Below are 19,469 nucleotides of genomic sequence, written 5' to 3' on the forward strand. Positions count from 1 at the left end.
CTAGGGGGAGCTCCCTGTATACAGAGACACAGGATAAGATTCTGTCTGGAGCCACCACTAGGGGGAGCTCCCTGTATACAGAGACACAGGATAAGATTCTGTCTGGAGCCACCACTAGGGGGAGCCATATTCCTATAGGTAGATTCTCAGTTAGGAGATCTGGGAAAGCTGTGTGACATTATGGCTTCCTTACAGAGGATTTACCAGAATCCTGACAGTATTACTATTACACCTAACAATAGAAGTCAGTACACCATTCTGTTCATCTAACGCTGTACTATCACTGTGCAGGCTTACCATTCAGGCATCTAGGAAAGCTGAGTGACAGTCCCTATGGTGGTGGCCATGTTGCTCATTTGTCTATGGATTATTTCCTAACTCTGTGCTGGGGAGAAACTGGTTAATATGAGAATGGAGGAATGTGCCATTATACCTATATATGGGGGTGGGTGGTATTCATGATAGACTAGGATTGAAGCCACTAATGAGGCTGCTGGACTGTACCATTACAGTCAGCAGTATAGGGAGGTCTGCAGTGAGGGGGAAGAAACATACTATTACAGTCCAACAGTGAGGAGAGGAAAGGGTTACATTAAAGCTCAAGGGTTATACCATTACACCCGGCAGTGGGGGAGGGATAGGAAATACTGATTCTCCTCTGTGAGTGCTGAATTCACAAGACTTTTTGAAAACCTCTGTCATCTCAAGGAAGATGGTAAGATCCACCGGGGATGTGGCCTTAAGGAAGGATAATGGATCCGCACTGTTCCCAGAGACTCCCAGGTAAAAACTAACACCGACATATCACATAATAATATACCGACAGCAGAGCTGTATATAGTGATAGCGACTAATAATGTATAACGGTAACAATCACATGGTGACAGCACGTACAAACGCCTCATCCAGGTATATCCAATATACACAGTGACTGCACCAGCAGAATAGTGAGTGCAGCTCTGGAGTATAATACAGGATGTAACTTAGGATCAGTAATGTAATGTATGTACACAGTGACTGCACCAGCAGAATAGTGAGTGCAGCTCTGGAGTATAATACAGGATGTAACTCAGGATCAGTAATGTAATGTATGTACACAGTGACTGCACCAGCAGAATAGTGAGTGCAGCTCTGGAGTATAATACAGGATGTAACTTAGGATCAGTAATGTAATGTATGTACACAGTGACTGCACCAGCAGAATAGTGAGTGCAGCTCTGGAGTATAATACAGGATGTAACTCAGGATCAGTAATGTAATGTATGTACACAGTGACTGCACCAGCAGAATAGTGAGTGCAGCTCTGGAGTATAATACAGGAAGTAACTCAGGATCAGTAATGTAATGTATGTACACAGTGACTGCACCAGCAGAATAGTGAGTGCAGCTCTGGAGTATAATACAGGATGTAACTCAGGATCTGTAATGTAATGTATGTACACAGTGACTGCACCAGCAGAATAGTGAGTGCAGCTCTGGAGTATAATACAGGATGTAACTCAGGATCAGTAATGTAATGTATGTACACAGTGACTGCACCAGCAGAATAGGGAGTGCAGCTCTGGAGTATAATACAGGATGTAACTCAGGATCAGTAATGTAATGTATGTACATAGTGACTGCACCAGCAGAATAGTGAGTGCAGCTCTGGGGTATAATACAGGATGTAACTCAGGATCAGTAATGTAATGTATGTACACAGTGACTGCACCAGCAGAATAGTGAGTGCAGCTCTGGAGTATAATACAGGATGTAACTCAGGATCAGTAATGTAATGTATGTACACAGTGACTGCACCAGCAGAATAGTGAGTGCAGCTCTGGAGTATAATACAGGATGTAACTCAGGATCAGTAATGTATGTACACAGTGACTGCACCAGCAGAATAGTGAGTGCAGCTCTGGAGTATAATACAGGATGTAACTCAGGATCAGTAATGTATGTACACAGTGACTGCACCAGCAGAATAGTGAGTGCAGCTCTGGAGTATAATACAAGATGTAACTCGGGATCAGTAATGTAATGTATGTACACAGTGACTGCACCAGCAGAATAGTGAGTGCAGCTCTGGAGTATAATACAGGATGTAACTCAGGATCAGTAATGTAATGTATGTACACAGTGACTGCACCAGCAGAATAGTGAGTGCAGCTCTGGAGTATAATACAGGATGTAACTCAGGATCAGTAATGTATGTACACAGTGACTGCACCAGCAGAATAGTGAGTGCAGCTCTGGAGTATAATACAGGATGTAACTCAGGATCAGTAATGTAATGTATGTACACAGTGACTGCACCAGCAGAATAGTGAGTGCAGCTCTGGAGTATAATACAGGATGTAACTCAGGATCAGTAATGTATGTACACAGTGACTGCACCAGCAGAATAGTGAGTGCAGCTCTGGAGTATAATACAGGATGTAACTCAGGATCAGTAATGTATGTACACAGTGACTGCACCAGCAGAATAGTGAGTGCAGCTCTGGAGTATAATACAGGATGTAACTCAGGATCAGTAATGTATGTACACAGTGACTGCACCAGCAGAATAGTGAGTGCAGCTCTGGAGTATAATACAGGATGTAACTCAGGATCAGTAATGTAATGTATGTACACAGTGACTGCACCAGCAGAATAGTGAGTGCAGCTCTGGAGTATAATACAGGATGTAACTCAGGATCAGTAATGTAATGTATGTACACAGTGACTGCACCAGCAGAATAGTGAGTGCAGCTCTGGAGTATAATACAGGATGTAACTCAGGATCAGTAATGTAATGTATGTACACAGTGACTGCACCAGCAGAATAGTGAGTGCAGCTCTGGAGTATAATACAGGATGTAACTCAGGATCAGTAATGTAATGTATGTACACAGTGACTGCACCAGCAGAATAATGAGTGCAGCTCTGGAGTATAATACAGGATGTAACTCAGGATCAGTAATGTAATGTAATGTATGTACACAGTGAGTGCAGCTCTGGAGTATAATACAGGATGTAACTCAGGATCAGTAATGTAATGTATGTACACAGTGACTGCACCAGCAGAATAGTGAGTGCAGCTCTGGAGTATAATACAGGATGTAACTCAGGATCAGTAATGTATGTACACAGTGACTGCAACAGCAGAATAGTGAGTGCAGCTCTGGAGTATAATACAGGATGTAACTCAGGATCAGTAATGTAATGTACACAGTGACTGCAGCAGCAGAATAGTGAGTGCAGCTCTGGAGTATAATACAGGATGTAACTCAGGATCAGTAATGTAATGTATTTACACAGTGACTGCACCAGCAGAATAGTGAGTTCAGCTCTGGAGTATAAAACAGGATGTAACTCAGGATCAGTACACGATCAGTAATGTAATGTATTTACACAGTGACTGCACCAGCAGACTAGTGAGTGCAGCTCTGGAGTATAATACAGGATGTAACTCAGGATCAGTAATGTAATGTATGTACACAGTGACTGCACCAGCAGAATAGTGAGTGCAGCTCTGGAGTATAATACAGGATGTAACTCAGGATCAGTAATGTAATGTATGTACATTGTGACTGCACCAGCAGAATAGTGAGTGCAGCTCTGGGGTATAATACAGGATGTAACTCAGGATCAGTAATGTAATGTATGTACACAGTGACTGCACCAGCAGAATAGTGAGTGCAGCTCTGGAGTATAATACAGGATGTAACTCAGGATCAGTAATGTAATGTATGTACACAGTGACTGCACCAGCAGAAGAGTGAGTGCAGCTCTGGAGTATAATACAGGATGTAACTCAGGATCAGTAATGTAATGTATGTACACAGTGACTGCACCAGCAGAATAGTGAGTGCAGCTCTGGAGTATAATACAGGATGTAACTCAGGATCAGTAATGTAATGTATGTACACAGTGACTGCACCAGCAGAAGAGTGAGCGCAGCTCTGGAGTATAATAAAGGATATAACTCAGGATCAGTAATGTAATGTGTGTACACAGTGACTGCACCAGCAGAATAGTGAGTGCAGCTCTGGAGTATAATACAGGATGTAACTCAGGATCAGTAATGTATGTACACAGTGACTGCAGCAGCAGAATAGTGAGTGCAGCTCTGGAGTATAATACAGGATGTAACTCAGGATCAGTAATGTAATGTATGTACACAGTGACTGCACCAGCAGAATAGTGAGTGCAGCTCTGGAGTATAATACAGGAGGTAACTCAGGATCAGTAATGTAATGTATGTACACAGTGACTGCACCAGCAGAATAGTGAGTGCAGCTCTGGAGTATAATACAGGATGTAACTCAGGATCAGTAATGTAATGTATGTACACAGTGACTGCAGCAGCAGAATAGTGAGTGCAGCTCTGGAGTATAATACAGGATGTAACTCAGGATCAGTAATGTAATGTATGTACACAGTGACTGCACCAGCAGAATAGTGAGTGCAGCTCTGGAGTATAATACAGGATGTAACTCAGGATCAGTAATGTAATGTATGTACACAGTGACTGCACCAGCAGAATAGTGAGTGCAGCTCTGGAGTATAATACAGCATGTAACTCAGGATCAGTAATGTAATGTATGTACACAGTGACTGCAGCAGCAGAATAGTGAGTGCAGCTCTGGAGTATAATACAGGATGTAACTCAGGATCAGTAATGTAATGTATGTACGCAGTGACTGCACCATCAGAATAGTGAGTGCAGCTCTGGAGTATAATACAGGATGTAACTCAGGATCAGTAATGTAATGTATGTACGCAGTGACTGCACCATCAGAATAGTGAGTGCAGCTCTGGAGTATAATACAGGATGTAACTCAGGATCAGTAATGTAATGTATGTACACAGTGACTGCACCAGCAGAATAGTGAGTGCAGCTCTGGGTATAATACCGGATGTAACTCAGGATCAGTAATGTAATGTATGTACACAGTGACTGCACCAGCAGAATAGTGAGTGCAGCTCTGGAGTATAATACAGGATGTAACTCAGGATCAGTAATGTAATGTATGTACATAGTGACTGCACCAGCAGAATAGTGAGTGCAGCTCTGGGGTATAATACAGGATGTAACTCAGGATCAGTAATGTAATGTATGTACATAGTGACTGCACCATCAGAATAGTGAGTGCAGCTCTAGAGTATAATACAGGATGTAACTCAGGATCAGTAATGTATGTACACAGTGACTGCACCAGCAGAATAGTGAGTGCAGCTCTGGAGTATAATACAAGATGTAACTCAGGATCAGTAATGTAATGTATGTACACAGTGACTGCACCAGCAGAAGAGTGAGCGCAGCTCTGGAATATAATACAGGATGTAACTCAGGATCAGTAATGTATGTACACAGTGACTGCAGCAGCAGAATAGTGAGTGCAGCTCTGGAGTATAATACAGGATGTAACTCAGGATCAGTAATGTAATGTATGTACACAGTGACTGCACCAGCAGAATAGTGAGTGCAGCTCTGGAGTATAATACAGGATGTAACTCAGGATCAGTAATGTAATGTATGTACACAGTGACTGCACCAGCAGAAGAGTGAGCGCAGCTCTGGAGTATAATACAGGATGTAACTCAGGATCAGTAATGTATGTACACAGTGACTGCAGCAGCAGAATAGTGAGTGCAGCTCTGGAGTATAATACAGGATGTAACTCAGGATCAGTAATGTAATGTATTTACACAGTGACTGCACCAGCAGAATAGTGAGTGCAGTTCTGGAGTATAATACAGGATGTAACTCAGGATCAGTAATGTAATGTATTTACACAGTGACTGCACCAGCAGAATAGTGAGTGCAGCTCTGGAGTATAATACAGGATGTAACTCAGGATCAGTACAGGATCAGTAATGTAATGTATGTACACAGTGACTGCACCAGCAGAATAGTGAGTGCAGCTCTGGAGTATAATACAGGATGTAACTCGGGATCAGTAATGTAATGTATGTACACAGTGACTGCACCAGCAGAATAGTGAGTGCAGCTCTGGAGTATAATACAGGATGTAACTCAGGATCAGTAATGTAATGTATGTACACAGTGACTGCACCAGCAGAATAGTGAGTGCAGCTCTGGAGTATAATACAGGATGTAACTCAGGATCAGTAATGTAATGTATGTACACAGTGACTGCACCAGCAGAATAGTGAGTGCAGCTCTGGAGTATAATACAGGATGTAACTCAGGATCAGTAATGTAATGTATGTACACAGTGACTGCACCAGCAGAATAGTGAGTGCAGCTCTGGAGTATAATACAGGATGTAACTCAGGATCAGTAATGTAATGTATGTACACAGTGACTGCACCAGCAGAATAGTGAGTGCAGCTCTGGGGTATAATACAGGATGTAACTCAGGATCAGTAATGTAATGTATGTACATAGTGACTGCACCATCAGAAAAGTGAGTGCAGCTCTGGAGTATAATACAGGATGTAACTCAGGATCAGTAATGTAATGTATGTACACAGTGACTGCAGCAGCAGAATAGTGAGTGCAGCTCTGGAGTATAATACAGGATGTAACTCAGGATCAGTAATGTAATGTATGTACACAGTGACTGCACCAGCAGAATAGTGAGTGCAGCTCTGGAGTATAATACAGGATGTAACTCAGGATCAGTAATGTAATGTATGTACACAGTGACTGCACCAGCAGAATAGTGAGTGCAGCTCTGGAGTATAATACAGGATGTAACTCGGGATCAGTAATGTAATGTATGTACACAGTGACTGCACCAGCAGAATAGTGAGTGCAGCTCTGGAGTATAATACAGGATGTAACTCAGGATCAGTAATGTAATGTATGTACACAGTGACTGCACCAGCAGAATAGTGAGTGCAGCTCTGGAGTATAATACAGGATGTAACTCAGGATCAGTAATGTAATGTATGTACACAGTGACTGCACCAGCAGAATAGTGAGTGCAGCTCTGGGGTATAATACAGGATGTAACTCAGGATCAGTAATGTAATGTATGTACATAGTGACTGCACCATCAGAATAGTGAGTGCAGCTCTAGAGTATAATACAGGATGTAACTCAGGATCAGTAATGTAATGTATGTACACAGTGACTGCAGCAGCAGAATAGTGAGTGCAGCTCTGGAGTATAATACCGGATGTAACTCAGGATCAGTAATGTAATGTATGTACACAGTGACTGCACCAGCAGAATAGTGAGTGCAGCTCTGGAGTATAATACAGGATGTAACTCAGGATCAGTAATGTAATGTATGTACACAGTGACTGCACCAGCGGAATAGTGAGTGCAGCTCTAGAGTATAATACAGGATGTAACTCAGGATCAGTAATGTAATGTATGTACACAGTGACTGCACCAGCAGAATAGTGAGTGCAGCTCTGGCTATAATACCGGATGTAACTCAGGATCAGTAATGTAATGTATGTACACAGTGACTGCACCAGCAGAATAGTGAGTGCAGCTCTGGGGTATAATACAGGATGTAAGTCAGGATCAGTAATGTAATGTATGTACACAGTGACTGCACCAGCAGAATAGTGAGTGCAGCTCTGGAGTATAATACAGGATGTAACTCAGGATCAGTAATGTAATGTATGTACACAGTGACTGCACCAGCAAAATAGTGAGTGCAGCTCTGGAGTATAATACAGGATGTATCTCAGGATCAGTAATGTAATGTATGTACACAGTGACTGCACCAGCAGAATAGTGAGTGCAGCTCTGGGGTATAATACAGGATGTAACTCAGGATCAGTAATGTAATGTATGTACATAGTGACTGCACCAGCAGAATAGTGAGTGCAGCTCTGGAGTATAATACAGGATGTAACTCAGGATCAGTAATGTAATGTATGTACACAGTGACTGCATCAGCAGAATAGTGAGTGCAGCTCTGGAGTATAATACAGGATGTAACTCAGGATCAGTAATGTAATGTATGTACACAGTGACTGCACCAGCAAAATAGTGAGTGCAGCTCTGGAGTATAATACAGGATGTATCTCAGGATCAGTAATGTAATGTATGTACACAGTGACTGCACCAGCAGAATAGTGAGTGCAGCTCTGGGGTATAATACAGGATGTAACTCAGGATCAGTAATGTAATGTATGTACATAGTGACTGCACCAGCAGAATAGTGAGTGCAGCTCTGGGGTATAATACAGGATGTAACTCAGGATCAGTAATGTAATGTATGTACATAGTGACTGCACCATCAGAATAGTGAGTGCAGCTCTAGAGTATAATACAGGATGTAACTCAGGATCAGTAATGTAATGTATGTACACAGTGACTGCACCAGCAGAATAGTGAGTGTAGCTCTGGAGTATAATACAGGATGTAACTCAGGATCAGTAATGTAATATATGTACACAATGACTGCACCAGCAGAATAGTGAGTGCAGCTCTGGAGTGTAATACAGGATGTAACTCAGGATCAGTAATGTAATGTATGTACACAATGACTGCACCAGCAGAATAGTGAGTGCAGCTCTGGAGTATAATACAGGATGTAACTCAGGATCAGTAATGTAATGTATGTGCACAGTGACTGCACCAGCAGAATAGTGAGTGCAGCTCTGGAGTATAATACAGGATGTAACTCAGGATCAGTAATGTAATGTATGTACACAGTGACTGCACCAGCAGAAGAGTGAGTGCAGCTCTGGAGTATAATACAGGATGTAACTCAGGATCAGTAATGTAATGTATGTACACAGTGACTGCACCAGCAGAATAGTGAGTGCAGCTCTGGAGTATAATACAGGATGTAACTCAGGATCAGGAATGTAATGTATGTACACAGTGACTTCACCAGCAGAATAGTGAGTGCTGCTCTGGAGTATAATACAGGATGTAACTCAGGATCAGTAATGTAATGTATGTACACAGTGACTGCACCAGCAGAATAGTGAGTGCGGCTCTGGAGTATAATACAGGATGTAACTCAGGATCAGTAATGTAATGTATGTACACAGTGACTGCACCAGCAGAATAGTGAGTGCAGCTCTGGAGTATAATACAGGATGTAACTCAGGATCAGTAATGTAATGTATGTACACAGTGACTGCACCAGCAGAACAATGAGTGCTGCTCTGGAATATAACACAGGATGTAACTCAGGATCAGTAATGTATGTACACAGTGACTGCACCAGCAGAATAGTGAGTGCAGCGCTGGAGTATAATACAGGATATAACTCAGGATCAGTAATGTAATGTTTGTACACAGTGACTGCACCAGCAGAATAGTGAGTGCAGCTCTGGAGTATAATACAGGATGTAACTCAGGATCACTAATGTATGTACACAATGACTGCACCAGCAGAATAGTGAGTGCAGCTCTGGAGTATAAATCAAGATGTAACTCAGGATCAGTAATGTAATGTATGTACACAGTGACTGCACCAGCAGAATAGTGAGTGCAGCTCTGGAGTATAATACAGGATGTAACTCAGGATCAGTAATGTATGTACACAGTGACTGCACCAGCAGAATAGTGAGTGCAGCTCTGGAGTATAATACAGGATGTAACTCAGGATCAGTACAGGATCAGTAATGTAATGTATTTACACAGTGACTGCACCAGCAGTGTAGTGAGTGCAGCTCTGGAGTATAATACAGGATGTAACTCAGGATCAGTAATATAATGTATGTACACAGTGACTGCACCAGCAGAATAGTGAGTGCACCTCTGGAGTATAATACAAGAGGTAACTCAGGATCAGTAATGTAATGTATGTACACAGTGACTGCACCAGCAGAATAGTGAGTGCAGCTCTGGAGTATAATACAGGATGTAACTCAGGATCAGTAATATAATGTATGTACACAGTGACTGCACCAGCAGAATAGTGAGTGCAGCTCTGGAGTATAATACAGGATGTAACTCAGGATCAGTAATGTATGTACACAGTGACTGCGCCAGCAGAAGAGTGAGCGCAGCTCTGGAGTATAATACAGGATGTAACTCAGGATCAGTACAGGATCAGTAATGTAATGTATGTACACAGTGACTGCATCAGCAGAATAGTGAGTGCAGCTCTGGAGTATAATACAGGATGTAACTCAGGATAAGTAATGTAGTGTATGTACACAGTGACTGCACCAGCAGAACAATGAGTGCTGCTCTGGAGTATAATACAGGATGTAACTCAGGATCAGTACTGTATGTACACAGTGACTGCACCAGCAGAATAGTGAGTGCAGCGCTGGAGTATAATACAGGATGTAACTCAGGATCACTAATGTATGTACACAGTGACTGCACCAGCAGAATAGTGAGCGCAGGTCTGGAGTATAATACAGGATATAACTCAGGATCAGTAATGTAATGTTTGTACACAGTGACTGCACCAGCAGAATAGTGAGTGCAGCTCTGGAGTATAATACAGGATGTATCTCAGGATCACTAATGTATGTACACAGTGACTGCACCAGCAGAATAGTGAGCGCAGGTCTGGAGTATAATACAGGAGGTAACTCAGGATCAGTAATGTAATGTATGTACACAGTGACTGCACCAGCAGAATAGTGAGTGCAGCTCTGGAGTATAAATCAAGATGTAACTCAGGATCAGTAATGTAATGTATGTACACAGTGACTGCACCAGCAGAATAGTGAGTGCAGCTCTGGAGTATAATACAGGATGTAACTCAGGATCAGTAATGTATGTACACAGTGACTGCACCAGCAGAATAGTGAGTGCAGCTCTGGAGTATAATACAGGATGTAACTCAGGATCAGTACAGGATCAGTAATGTAATGTATGTACACAGTGACTGCACCAGCAGAATAGTGAGTGCAGCTCTGGAGTATAATACAGGATGTAACTCAGGATCAGTACTGTAATGTATGTACACAGTGACTGCACCAGCAAAATAGTGAGTGCAGCTCTGGAGTATAATACAGGATGTAACTCAGGATTAGTAATGTAATGTATGTACACAGTGACTGCACCAGCAGAATAGTGAGTGCAGCTCTGGAGTATAATACAGGATGTAACTCAGGATCAGTAATGTAATGTATGTACACAGTGACTGCACCAGCAGAATAGTGAGTGCAGCTCTGGAGTATAATGCAGGATGTAACTCAGGATCAGTAATATAATGTATGTACACAGTGACTGCACCAGCAGAATAGTGAGTGCAGCTCTGGAGTATAATACAGGATGTAACTCAGGATCAGTAATGTATGTACACAGTGACTGCGCCAGCAGAAGAGTGAGCGCAGCTCTGGAGTATAATACAGGAGGTAACTCAGGATCAGTAATGTAATGTATGTACACAGTGACTGCACCAGCAGAATAGTGAGTGCAGCTCTGGAGTATAATACAGGATGTAACTCAGGATCAGTACAGGATCAGTAATGTAATGTATGTACACAGTGACTGCACCAGCAGAAGAGTGAGTGCAGCTCTGGAGTATAATACAGGATGTAACTCAGGATAAGTAATGTAATGTATGTACACAGTGACCGCACCAGCAGAATAGAGAGTGCAGCTCTGGAGTATAATACAGGATGTAACTCAGGATCAGTAATGTAATGTATTTACACAGTGACTGCACCAGCAGAATAGTGAGTGCAGCTCTGGAGTATAATACAGGATGTAACTCAGGATCAGTAATGTAATGTATTTACACAGTGACTGCACCAGCAGAATAGTGAGTGCAGCTCTGGAGTATAATACAGGAGGTAACTCAGGATCAGTAATGTAATGTATGTACACAGTGATTGCACCAGCAGAATAGTGAGTGCAGCTCTGGAGTATAATACAGGATGTAACTCAGGATCAGTAATGTAATGTATTTACACAGTGACTGCACCAGCAGAATAGTGAGTGCAGCTCTGGAGTATAATACAGGAGGTAACTCAGGATCAGTAATGTAATGTATGGACACAGTGACTGCACCAGCAGAATAGTGAGTGCAGCTCTGGAGTATAATACAGGATGTAACTCAGGATCAGTAATGTAATGTATGTACACAGTGACTGCACCAGCAGAATAGTGAGTGCAGCTCTGGAGTATAATACAGGATGTAACTCAGGATCAGTAATGTAATGTATGTACACAGTGACTGCACCAGCAGAATAGTGAGTGCAGCTCTGGAGTATAATACAGGATGTAACTCAGGATCAGTTATATAATGTATGTACACAGTGACTGCACCAGCAGAATAGTGAGTGCAGCTCTGGAGTATAATACAAGAGGTAACTCAGGATCAGTAATGTAATGTATTTACACAGTGACTGCACCAGCAGAATAGTGAGTGCAGCTCTGGAGTATAATACAGGATGTAACTCAGGATCAGTACTGTAATGTATGTACACAGTGACTGCACCAGCAGAATAGTGAGTGCAGCTCTGGAGTATAATACAAGAGGTAACTCAGGATCAGTAATGTAATGTATTTACACAGTGACTGCACCAGCAGAATAGTGAGTGCAGCTCTGGAGTATAATACAGGAGGTAACTCAGGATCAGTAATGTAATGTATGTACACAGTGATTGCACCAGCAGAATAGTGAGTGCAGCTCTGGAGTATAATACAGGATGTAACTCAGGATCAGTAATGTAATGTATTTACACAGTGACTGCACCAGCAGAATAGTGAGTGCAGCTCTGGAGTATAATACAGGAGGTAACTCAGGATCAGTAATGTAATGTATGGACACAGTGACTGCACCAGCAGAATAGTGAGTGCAGCTCTGGAGTATAATACAGGATGTAACTCAGGATCAGTAATGTAATGTATGTACACAGTGACTGCACCAGCAGAATAGTGAGTGCAGCTCTGGAGTATAATACAGGATGTAACTCAGGATCAGTAATGTAATGTATGTACACAGTGACTGCACCAGCAGAATAGTGAGTGCAGCTCTGGAGTATAATACAGGATGTAACTCAGGATCAGTTATATAATGTATGTACACAGTGACTGCACCAGCAGAATAGTGAGTGCAGCTCTGGAGTATAATACAAGAGGTAACTCAGGATCAGTAATGTAATGTATTTACACAGTGACTGCACCAGCAGAATAGTGAGTGCAGCTCTGGAGTATAATACAGGATGTAACTCAGGATCAGTACTGTAATGTATGTACACAGTGACTGCACCAGCAGAATAGTGAGTGCAGCTCTGGAGTATAATACAGGATGTAACTCAGGATTAGTAATGTAATGTATGTACACAGTGACTGCACCAGCAGAATAGTGAGTGCAGCTCTGGAGTATAATACAGGATGTAACTCAGGATCAGTAATGTAATGTATGTACACAGTGACTGCACCAGCAGAATAGTGAGTGCAGCTCTGGAGTATAATACAGGATGTAACTCAGGATCAGTAATATAATGTATGTACACAGTGACTGCACCAGCAGAATAGTGAGTGCAGCTCTGGAGTATAATACAGGATGTAACTCAGGATCAGTAATGTATGTACACAGTGACTGCGCCAGCAGAAGAGTGAGCGCAGCTCTGGAGTATAATACAGGAGGTAACTCAGGATCAGTAATGTAATGTATGTACACAGTGACTGCACCAGCAGAATAGTGAGTGCAGCTCTGGAGTATAATACAGGATGTAACTCAGGATCAGTACAGCATCAGTAATGTAATGTATGTACACAGTGACTGCACCAGCAGAATAGTGAGTGCAGCTCTGGAGTATAATACAGGATGTAACTCAGGATCAGTACAGGATCAGTAATGTAATGTATGTACACAGTGACTGCACCAGCAGAATAGTGAGTGCAGCTCTGGAGTATAATACAGGATGTAACTCAGGATAAGTATTGTAATGTATGTGCACAGTGACCGCACCAGCAGAATAGAGAGTGCAGCTCTGGAGTATAATACAGGATGTAACTCCGGATCAGTAATGTAATGTATGTACACAGTGACGGCACCAGCAGAATAGTGAGTGCAGCTCTGGAGTATAATACAGGAGGTAACTCAGGATCAGTAATGTAATGTATGGACACAGTGACTGCACCAGCAGAATAGTGAGTGCAGCTCTGGAGTATAATACAGGATGTAACTCAGGATCAGTAATGTAATGTATTTACACAGTGACTGCACCAGCAGAATAGTGAGTGCAGCTCTGGAGTATAATACAGGATGTAACTCAGGATCAGTAATGTAATGTATATACACAGTGACTGCACCAGCAGAATAGTGAGTGCAGCTCTGGAGTATATAATATAGGATGTAACTCAGGATCAGTAATGTAATGTATGTACACAGTGACTGCACCAGCAGAATAGTGAGTGCAGCTCTGGAGTATAATACAGGATATAACTCAGGATCAGTAATGTAATGTATGTACACAGTGACTGCACCAGCAGAATAGTGAGTGCAGCTCTGGAGTATAATACAGGATGTAACTCAGGATAAGTAATGTAATGTATGTACACAGTGACTGCACAAGCAGAATAGTGAGTGCAGCTCTGGAGTATAATACAGGATGTAACTCAGGATCAGTAATGTAATGTATGTACACAGTGACTGCACCAGCAGAATAGTGAGTGCAGCTCTGGAGTATAATACAGGGTGTAACTCCGGATCAGTAATGTAATGTATGTACACAGTGACTGCACCAGCAGAATAGTGAGTGCAGCTCTGGAGTATAATACAGGATATAACTCAGGATCAGTAATGTAATGTATGTACACAGTGACTGCACCAGCAGAATAGTGAGTGCAGCTCTGGAGTATAATACAGGATGTAACTCAGGATAAGTAATGTAATGTATGTACACAGTGACTGCACAAGCAGAATAGTGAGTGCAGCTCTGGAGTATAATACAGGATGTAACTCAGGATCAGTAATGTAATGTATGTACACAGTGACTGCACCAGCAGAATAGTGAGTGCAGCTCTGGAGTATAATACAGGATGTAACTCAGGATCAGTAATGTAATGTATGTACACAGTGACTGCACCAGCAGAATAGTGAGTTCAGCTCTGGAGTATAATACAGGGTGTAACTCCGGATCAGTACAGGATGAGTAATGTAATTCATGTATGTAATGACCCAACTCTTTATGTAGATAAATTATTTGTATAAAGTGTATGTGCTTTTTAATTATAACAATAGTGGTATTTATTACAGTTGCTTCTCTTTTCACAGCTTTGTTCGTCCAAACATTTCATGAAAATAATTCAGAAAATTCCATTCTCCGTACGAGTTTGGGGAATCATGGCTTCAAGAATAATCATCATTAAGAACGAATATGTGAACTTACAAAAACCAGAATGATGCCCCAACAAACCTACAGTCCATATAGAGTTGAAGAGTAGATCCACCATTAGTGTCGTCATGTCAGAAGACCTTAGGGGACGCCTTGTAGGGTGTGACTCCGTCCAAGACCCGCTCCCTCAAGAAATGGATGCAGATAATGTTGAGTTTTTGGATAAAGAGTATTCAGAGTGTGAAATAAGTGAAATGAAAAAATCACAAACTGAAACTGTTTCCGAAATCGAAATCAAGTTAGAATCCAGCGATGATGATGTTTCTTCATGGTCGATACCTTTTCCGAGGAAGAGAAAAAGAGAAAACCTAAGTGCCTTGGTTTTGGGGGCTTATCCAGAAAAATGTCAAGGTGAGGATGAAGGGTCTCTGAATTTGATCAGTGGTACTCAGTACTCTACTCCTTTAGTGGTCCGGCCAACCCGGAAGAGAAAGTCCACATCTGAGGTCTGGCAATTTTTCTGCCGCGATCCGACCATTATCTCCAGAGCTATATGTAGCCTTTGTCGAATGAGTGTCAGCCGGGGCAAGCTAGGGGGCAGGTTTGGCACCACTGCTCTAAAACGCCACTTGGAGAGTAAACATCCCCAACAATGGGCACAACGAAGGTCTATGAAAAGCCAAAAGGTGGACGGAGAAGAGGAAGAAGAGGAAGTTTATGAGGATGAAGATGAAAAAGAAGAGTCTTACCAAAACCTGTTCAGCGTGGGCCTTGCACAGTTACTTTATCAAAGGCGTATGCCAAGTGGGAAAAATCCTCTAGTGTGGTCTGCAGCTCATGGTTCCCCCAAAACATACGAGATTATTGACTCCAGTGATGAGGAGGAGGATAAAGAAACAGGAGAAAGCACTATGGTGGGATTTGGAGAAGAGATGAACAGCAAAAAGAGGAAGGCTGAGCAGGTTACCAGCTTTGACAATTTTGACTCCGACTCTAATTTTCTCATTGACACCAGAAATCCTCCTCACCCTTCACCTGGGCTGGAGAAGACACAGCGCCTTGTCTCACGGACCTTCAGCTCTACAGATTATTCTCCTGTCCCAGCAGGAGCCCGTCGACGGAAGTCTGCTTCTGCTGTATGGAGGTTCTTCTCACTTGACCGTACAAACATTTGCCGAGCCATTTGCAATATGTGCCAAGCAAGTGTTGGTCGTGGAAAACTAGGGGGTCATTTTGGAACTTCAGCTCTTATGAGACATCTTGAAGGAAAACATCCATTAGAGTGGAGCAGAGGGAAAATTAATAAGCCTAAGAATGTCAGTGTGATTGAAGACGAGGATGAAGAGGCGGATGATCCACTTGTGTATCCTCAACCAACTTTTGGTCAGTTTGGGTCAACTAGTTTCACTATGTATCCTCCTGAAATGTCGGGAGACCTTAACCCAATACTCCACACTGTGCCTATAGAATATGACAATGAGAACGAAGATGCCGAGAGGTCAAGTAGTATTGGCATTTCTTTCAAGGAAACTATTCTGGAACCAACTAGTATTATTTTGAAAGCAAATGGAAAATACCCTTCCGATCACCCGAAGGCCCAATCCTGGAACAGGAATATAACTGAACTGATGTGTGAGATGGGCCTTCCTTACTCATTCATTACCTCTAAAGCGTTTCAGAAGTTTATGGCGCAGGCAGACCCTCACTATTCAGTTCCTACGAGAGCCTTCTTCTCTGGGAAGGCCGTTCCTCAGCTTTATGAGGCAGTCTGTGAGAGGATAGTTAGTGATCTAAAGATGTCAGGATGTCCTCAAGTCCACATCACGGCCCATGTGTGGTCTAGTGACCTTACCATGAATTATTTAGCCTTAACAGCCCACTGGGTGGTTTTAAGACAAGATGCCGATCAGTCTACAGAGAGGATGTATGCTGTCATATGCATTAAACGCATTCCCAAAGAATATACGGAGAGCAATATCCAACAGGAATTAATTCGACAAGTTAGTTTGTGGCTTGCGCCCAATGCTCTCTGTCCCGGTTTCCTTGTCTCCAGCAGAGATTCCAATCTTATCCATGCAATTATAGGAGCAAATTACACATATGTACCTTGCTTTACTAATTCTCTAAACCTGCTGGTTATGGATTTCCTACAGAATAATCGCTACATTGCAGGAATGCTCACCATGGCCAGAAAAGTGTGCAGCCACTTTAGCAACTCTTCCAGAGCAAGAAGAATCCTTAGTGATCTCCAGTTCCAAAATAATCTGCCCAAGCATTCTCTAAAATTCGAAACTCTGTCCAATTGGACGTCTACTTTCTACATGTTGCAGAGACTCCTAGAGCAGCAGAGAACTGTCCAGGAATACTTAGCGATGCATAAAGTGGAAACTGTTGATATTCATCTAAGTTCTTGTCACTGGAACCTCATGGCATCACTGGTGGATCTTTTACAACCCTTCGAGATGGCCATACGAGAGGTCAATGCCAGTCATTCGTCCATCAGTCAAGTGTTGCCAGAACTTCGGTATCTTCATATCTTCCTGAAACAAATTAGAGGACATTTTGAAAGCAAAGGAGATGCCAACGGGGTTGTTCTTGCTGATAGTTTTGCTTTTAAACTCTCTACTGACTATGGTATCAATGAAATGTTCCAAAAGGAAGAGTTTGTTTTGGCCACCTTGCTGGATCCACGTTTCAAAGGAAGAATTGAAGCAATACTGCCTCCTGACTCAGATATTGACCATTGGAAACAAGTTCTTGTTAAGAAAGTAAAAGAGATCATGTCTTCATCTTCTTCCATTTACTCGTCCTCCCAGGTAAATCACTCGGCCTCTCAGAGTAGAGAAGAAACTCAGTCTCACCTTTTAACAAGTAAACATTTTGACTTGGAGTCCAGTGGGATGACTATGGCTCCACAATGGAGAAAAAACATGAGGTCTCCACCTTTAATCCACAAGGAGAAATCATTAATTGAACATTTGGAGAGTGTTGGCCTCTTGGCCTCCAAGTCCACTGGGGCTTCCTTGTCAACAGAGAGCCATTCTGCATGCATCATGGTGGAGAGATATTTCCAAGACAATAAAACCATTGGAGCAAAGGTTGACCCTTTGATCTACTGGCAAAAACGGTCATGTCTTTGGCCATCACTAACGAAATTGGCCATTATGTACCTGACATGTCCTCCTTCAAGTGTGTTTGCAGAATCAGTCTTTAAAGCTCCTCGGACCTTCATGGACGCCCAACGTCGACCAGACATCATGGAGGGGATGGAACACATTGTATTCCTGAAGGTCAATCTGGAGAATTTCCCCAATTATAATCCACCACCACTTATCTTCTCCTCCGACAACGAGATGGAGCAAAGTGACAGTGACGAGGGATTCTAGACTTGTGTATCACATCCTCAAAAGTCTAAGATTATGAAAATACAAGATATAATAAAGTCCTGAAGCTCATGGGAAACGTGTCCGTGGTAAAGGGATAATACCTTATATGTTTGATAACTATTTTGTTCTGGATCACATCTTGTATCTATGAAAGGAGCTTTTGTGTCCCTATAACAGTACTTCTACTCGTGGGTTCTGGCAGCTTAGTGTTATCATAGTGTTTCCAGCTTTCATTTGATTGACATGGTTGTTTTTGGGTTGTCGTACTAGATAACACTGAGATGCTATAGTACAGGACAGTGAGTGTTGTCTTGGGGATGCAGGTAGTAAAATCCGATAACTTGACAAGTGCTTATTTTTTCTGTACATGTAGTCTGTTGTTTAGGCCACGGCCCCACTATCAGTATTTGGTCAGTATTCGGTCAGTATTTTTTCTCAGGAGTGGGAGCCAAAACCAGGAGTGAGTGATAAATGCAGAATTGGTGACTTGTTTCTATTCTACCTTTTCTCTGATTGTTCCTCACCTGGTTTTGGCCAAACATGTCCAGTGCATCTGACGCGGCCAGGAACAGGCGAGGAAGCATTCACATGGGTAGTGTCATGTACCAAGCACTATCGTATGTCCTATGGATGCTGAGACCACTAGTTTCCAATTTTTGCAAAGCTAAATCATAGGCAGCAGGTTTCTTAAATTTGTAACGCTCGGGTTAGGTTTAAGGAAATCGATAATTTTATATGCTGAAACTGAATAGCTGCTTTTAGAAACCTTTCCTATAAAGGGTCTGCCCTCTTAAATTTCTAAATATATTCCTACAGTAGCTGCTGTTTATTTTATAGAAAACTCCAAGACCGTGCATGACAAAATGATGTCTGCCTGCAGCCACCACTAGGGGGAACTCACTGCATACAGAGATA

At 42.3% G+C, this 19,469-nt stretch overlaps 1 protein-coding gene across 1 annotated transcript; it reads left to right on the forward strand.

The window, feature by feature from the left end:
- Window positions 1-526: 526 nt before the first annotated feature.
- Window positions 527-18,623, forward strand: LOC141264766 (zinc finger BED domain-containing protein 6-like). The gene is made up of 2 exons (XM_073677054.1): window positions 527-783; window positions 15,108-18,623. The coding sequence occupies exon 2, from the start codon at window positions 15,297-15,299 to the stop codon at window positions 18,552-18,554; it is 3,258 nt and encodes a 1,085-aa protein (XP_073533155.1). The 5' UTR covers window positions 527-783; window positions 15,108-15,296; the 3' UTR covers window positions 18,555-18,623.
- The last annotated feature ends 846 nt before the right edge of the window (window positions 18,624-19,469 follow it).

Source organism: Phyllobates terribilis, unplaced genomic scaffold (assembly GCF_046119375.1).
Source record: "Phyllobates terribilis strain yellow unplaced genomic scaffold, ASM4611937v1 Scaffold_4__5_contigs__length_816908805, whole genome shotgun sequence".
NCBI classification, from domain to species: domain Eukaryota; kingdom Metazoa; phylum Chordata; class Amphibia; order Anura; family Dendrobatidae; genus Phyllobates; species Phyllobates terribilis.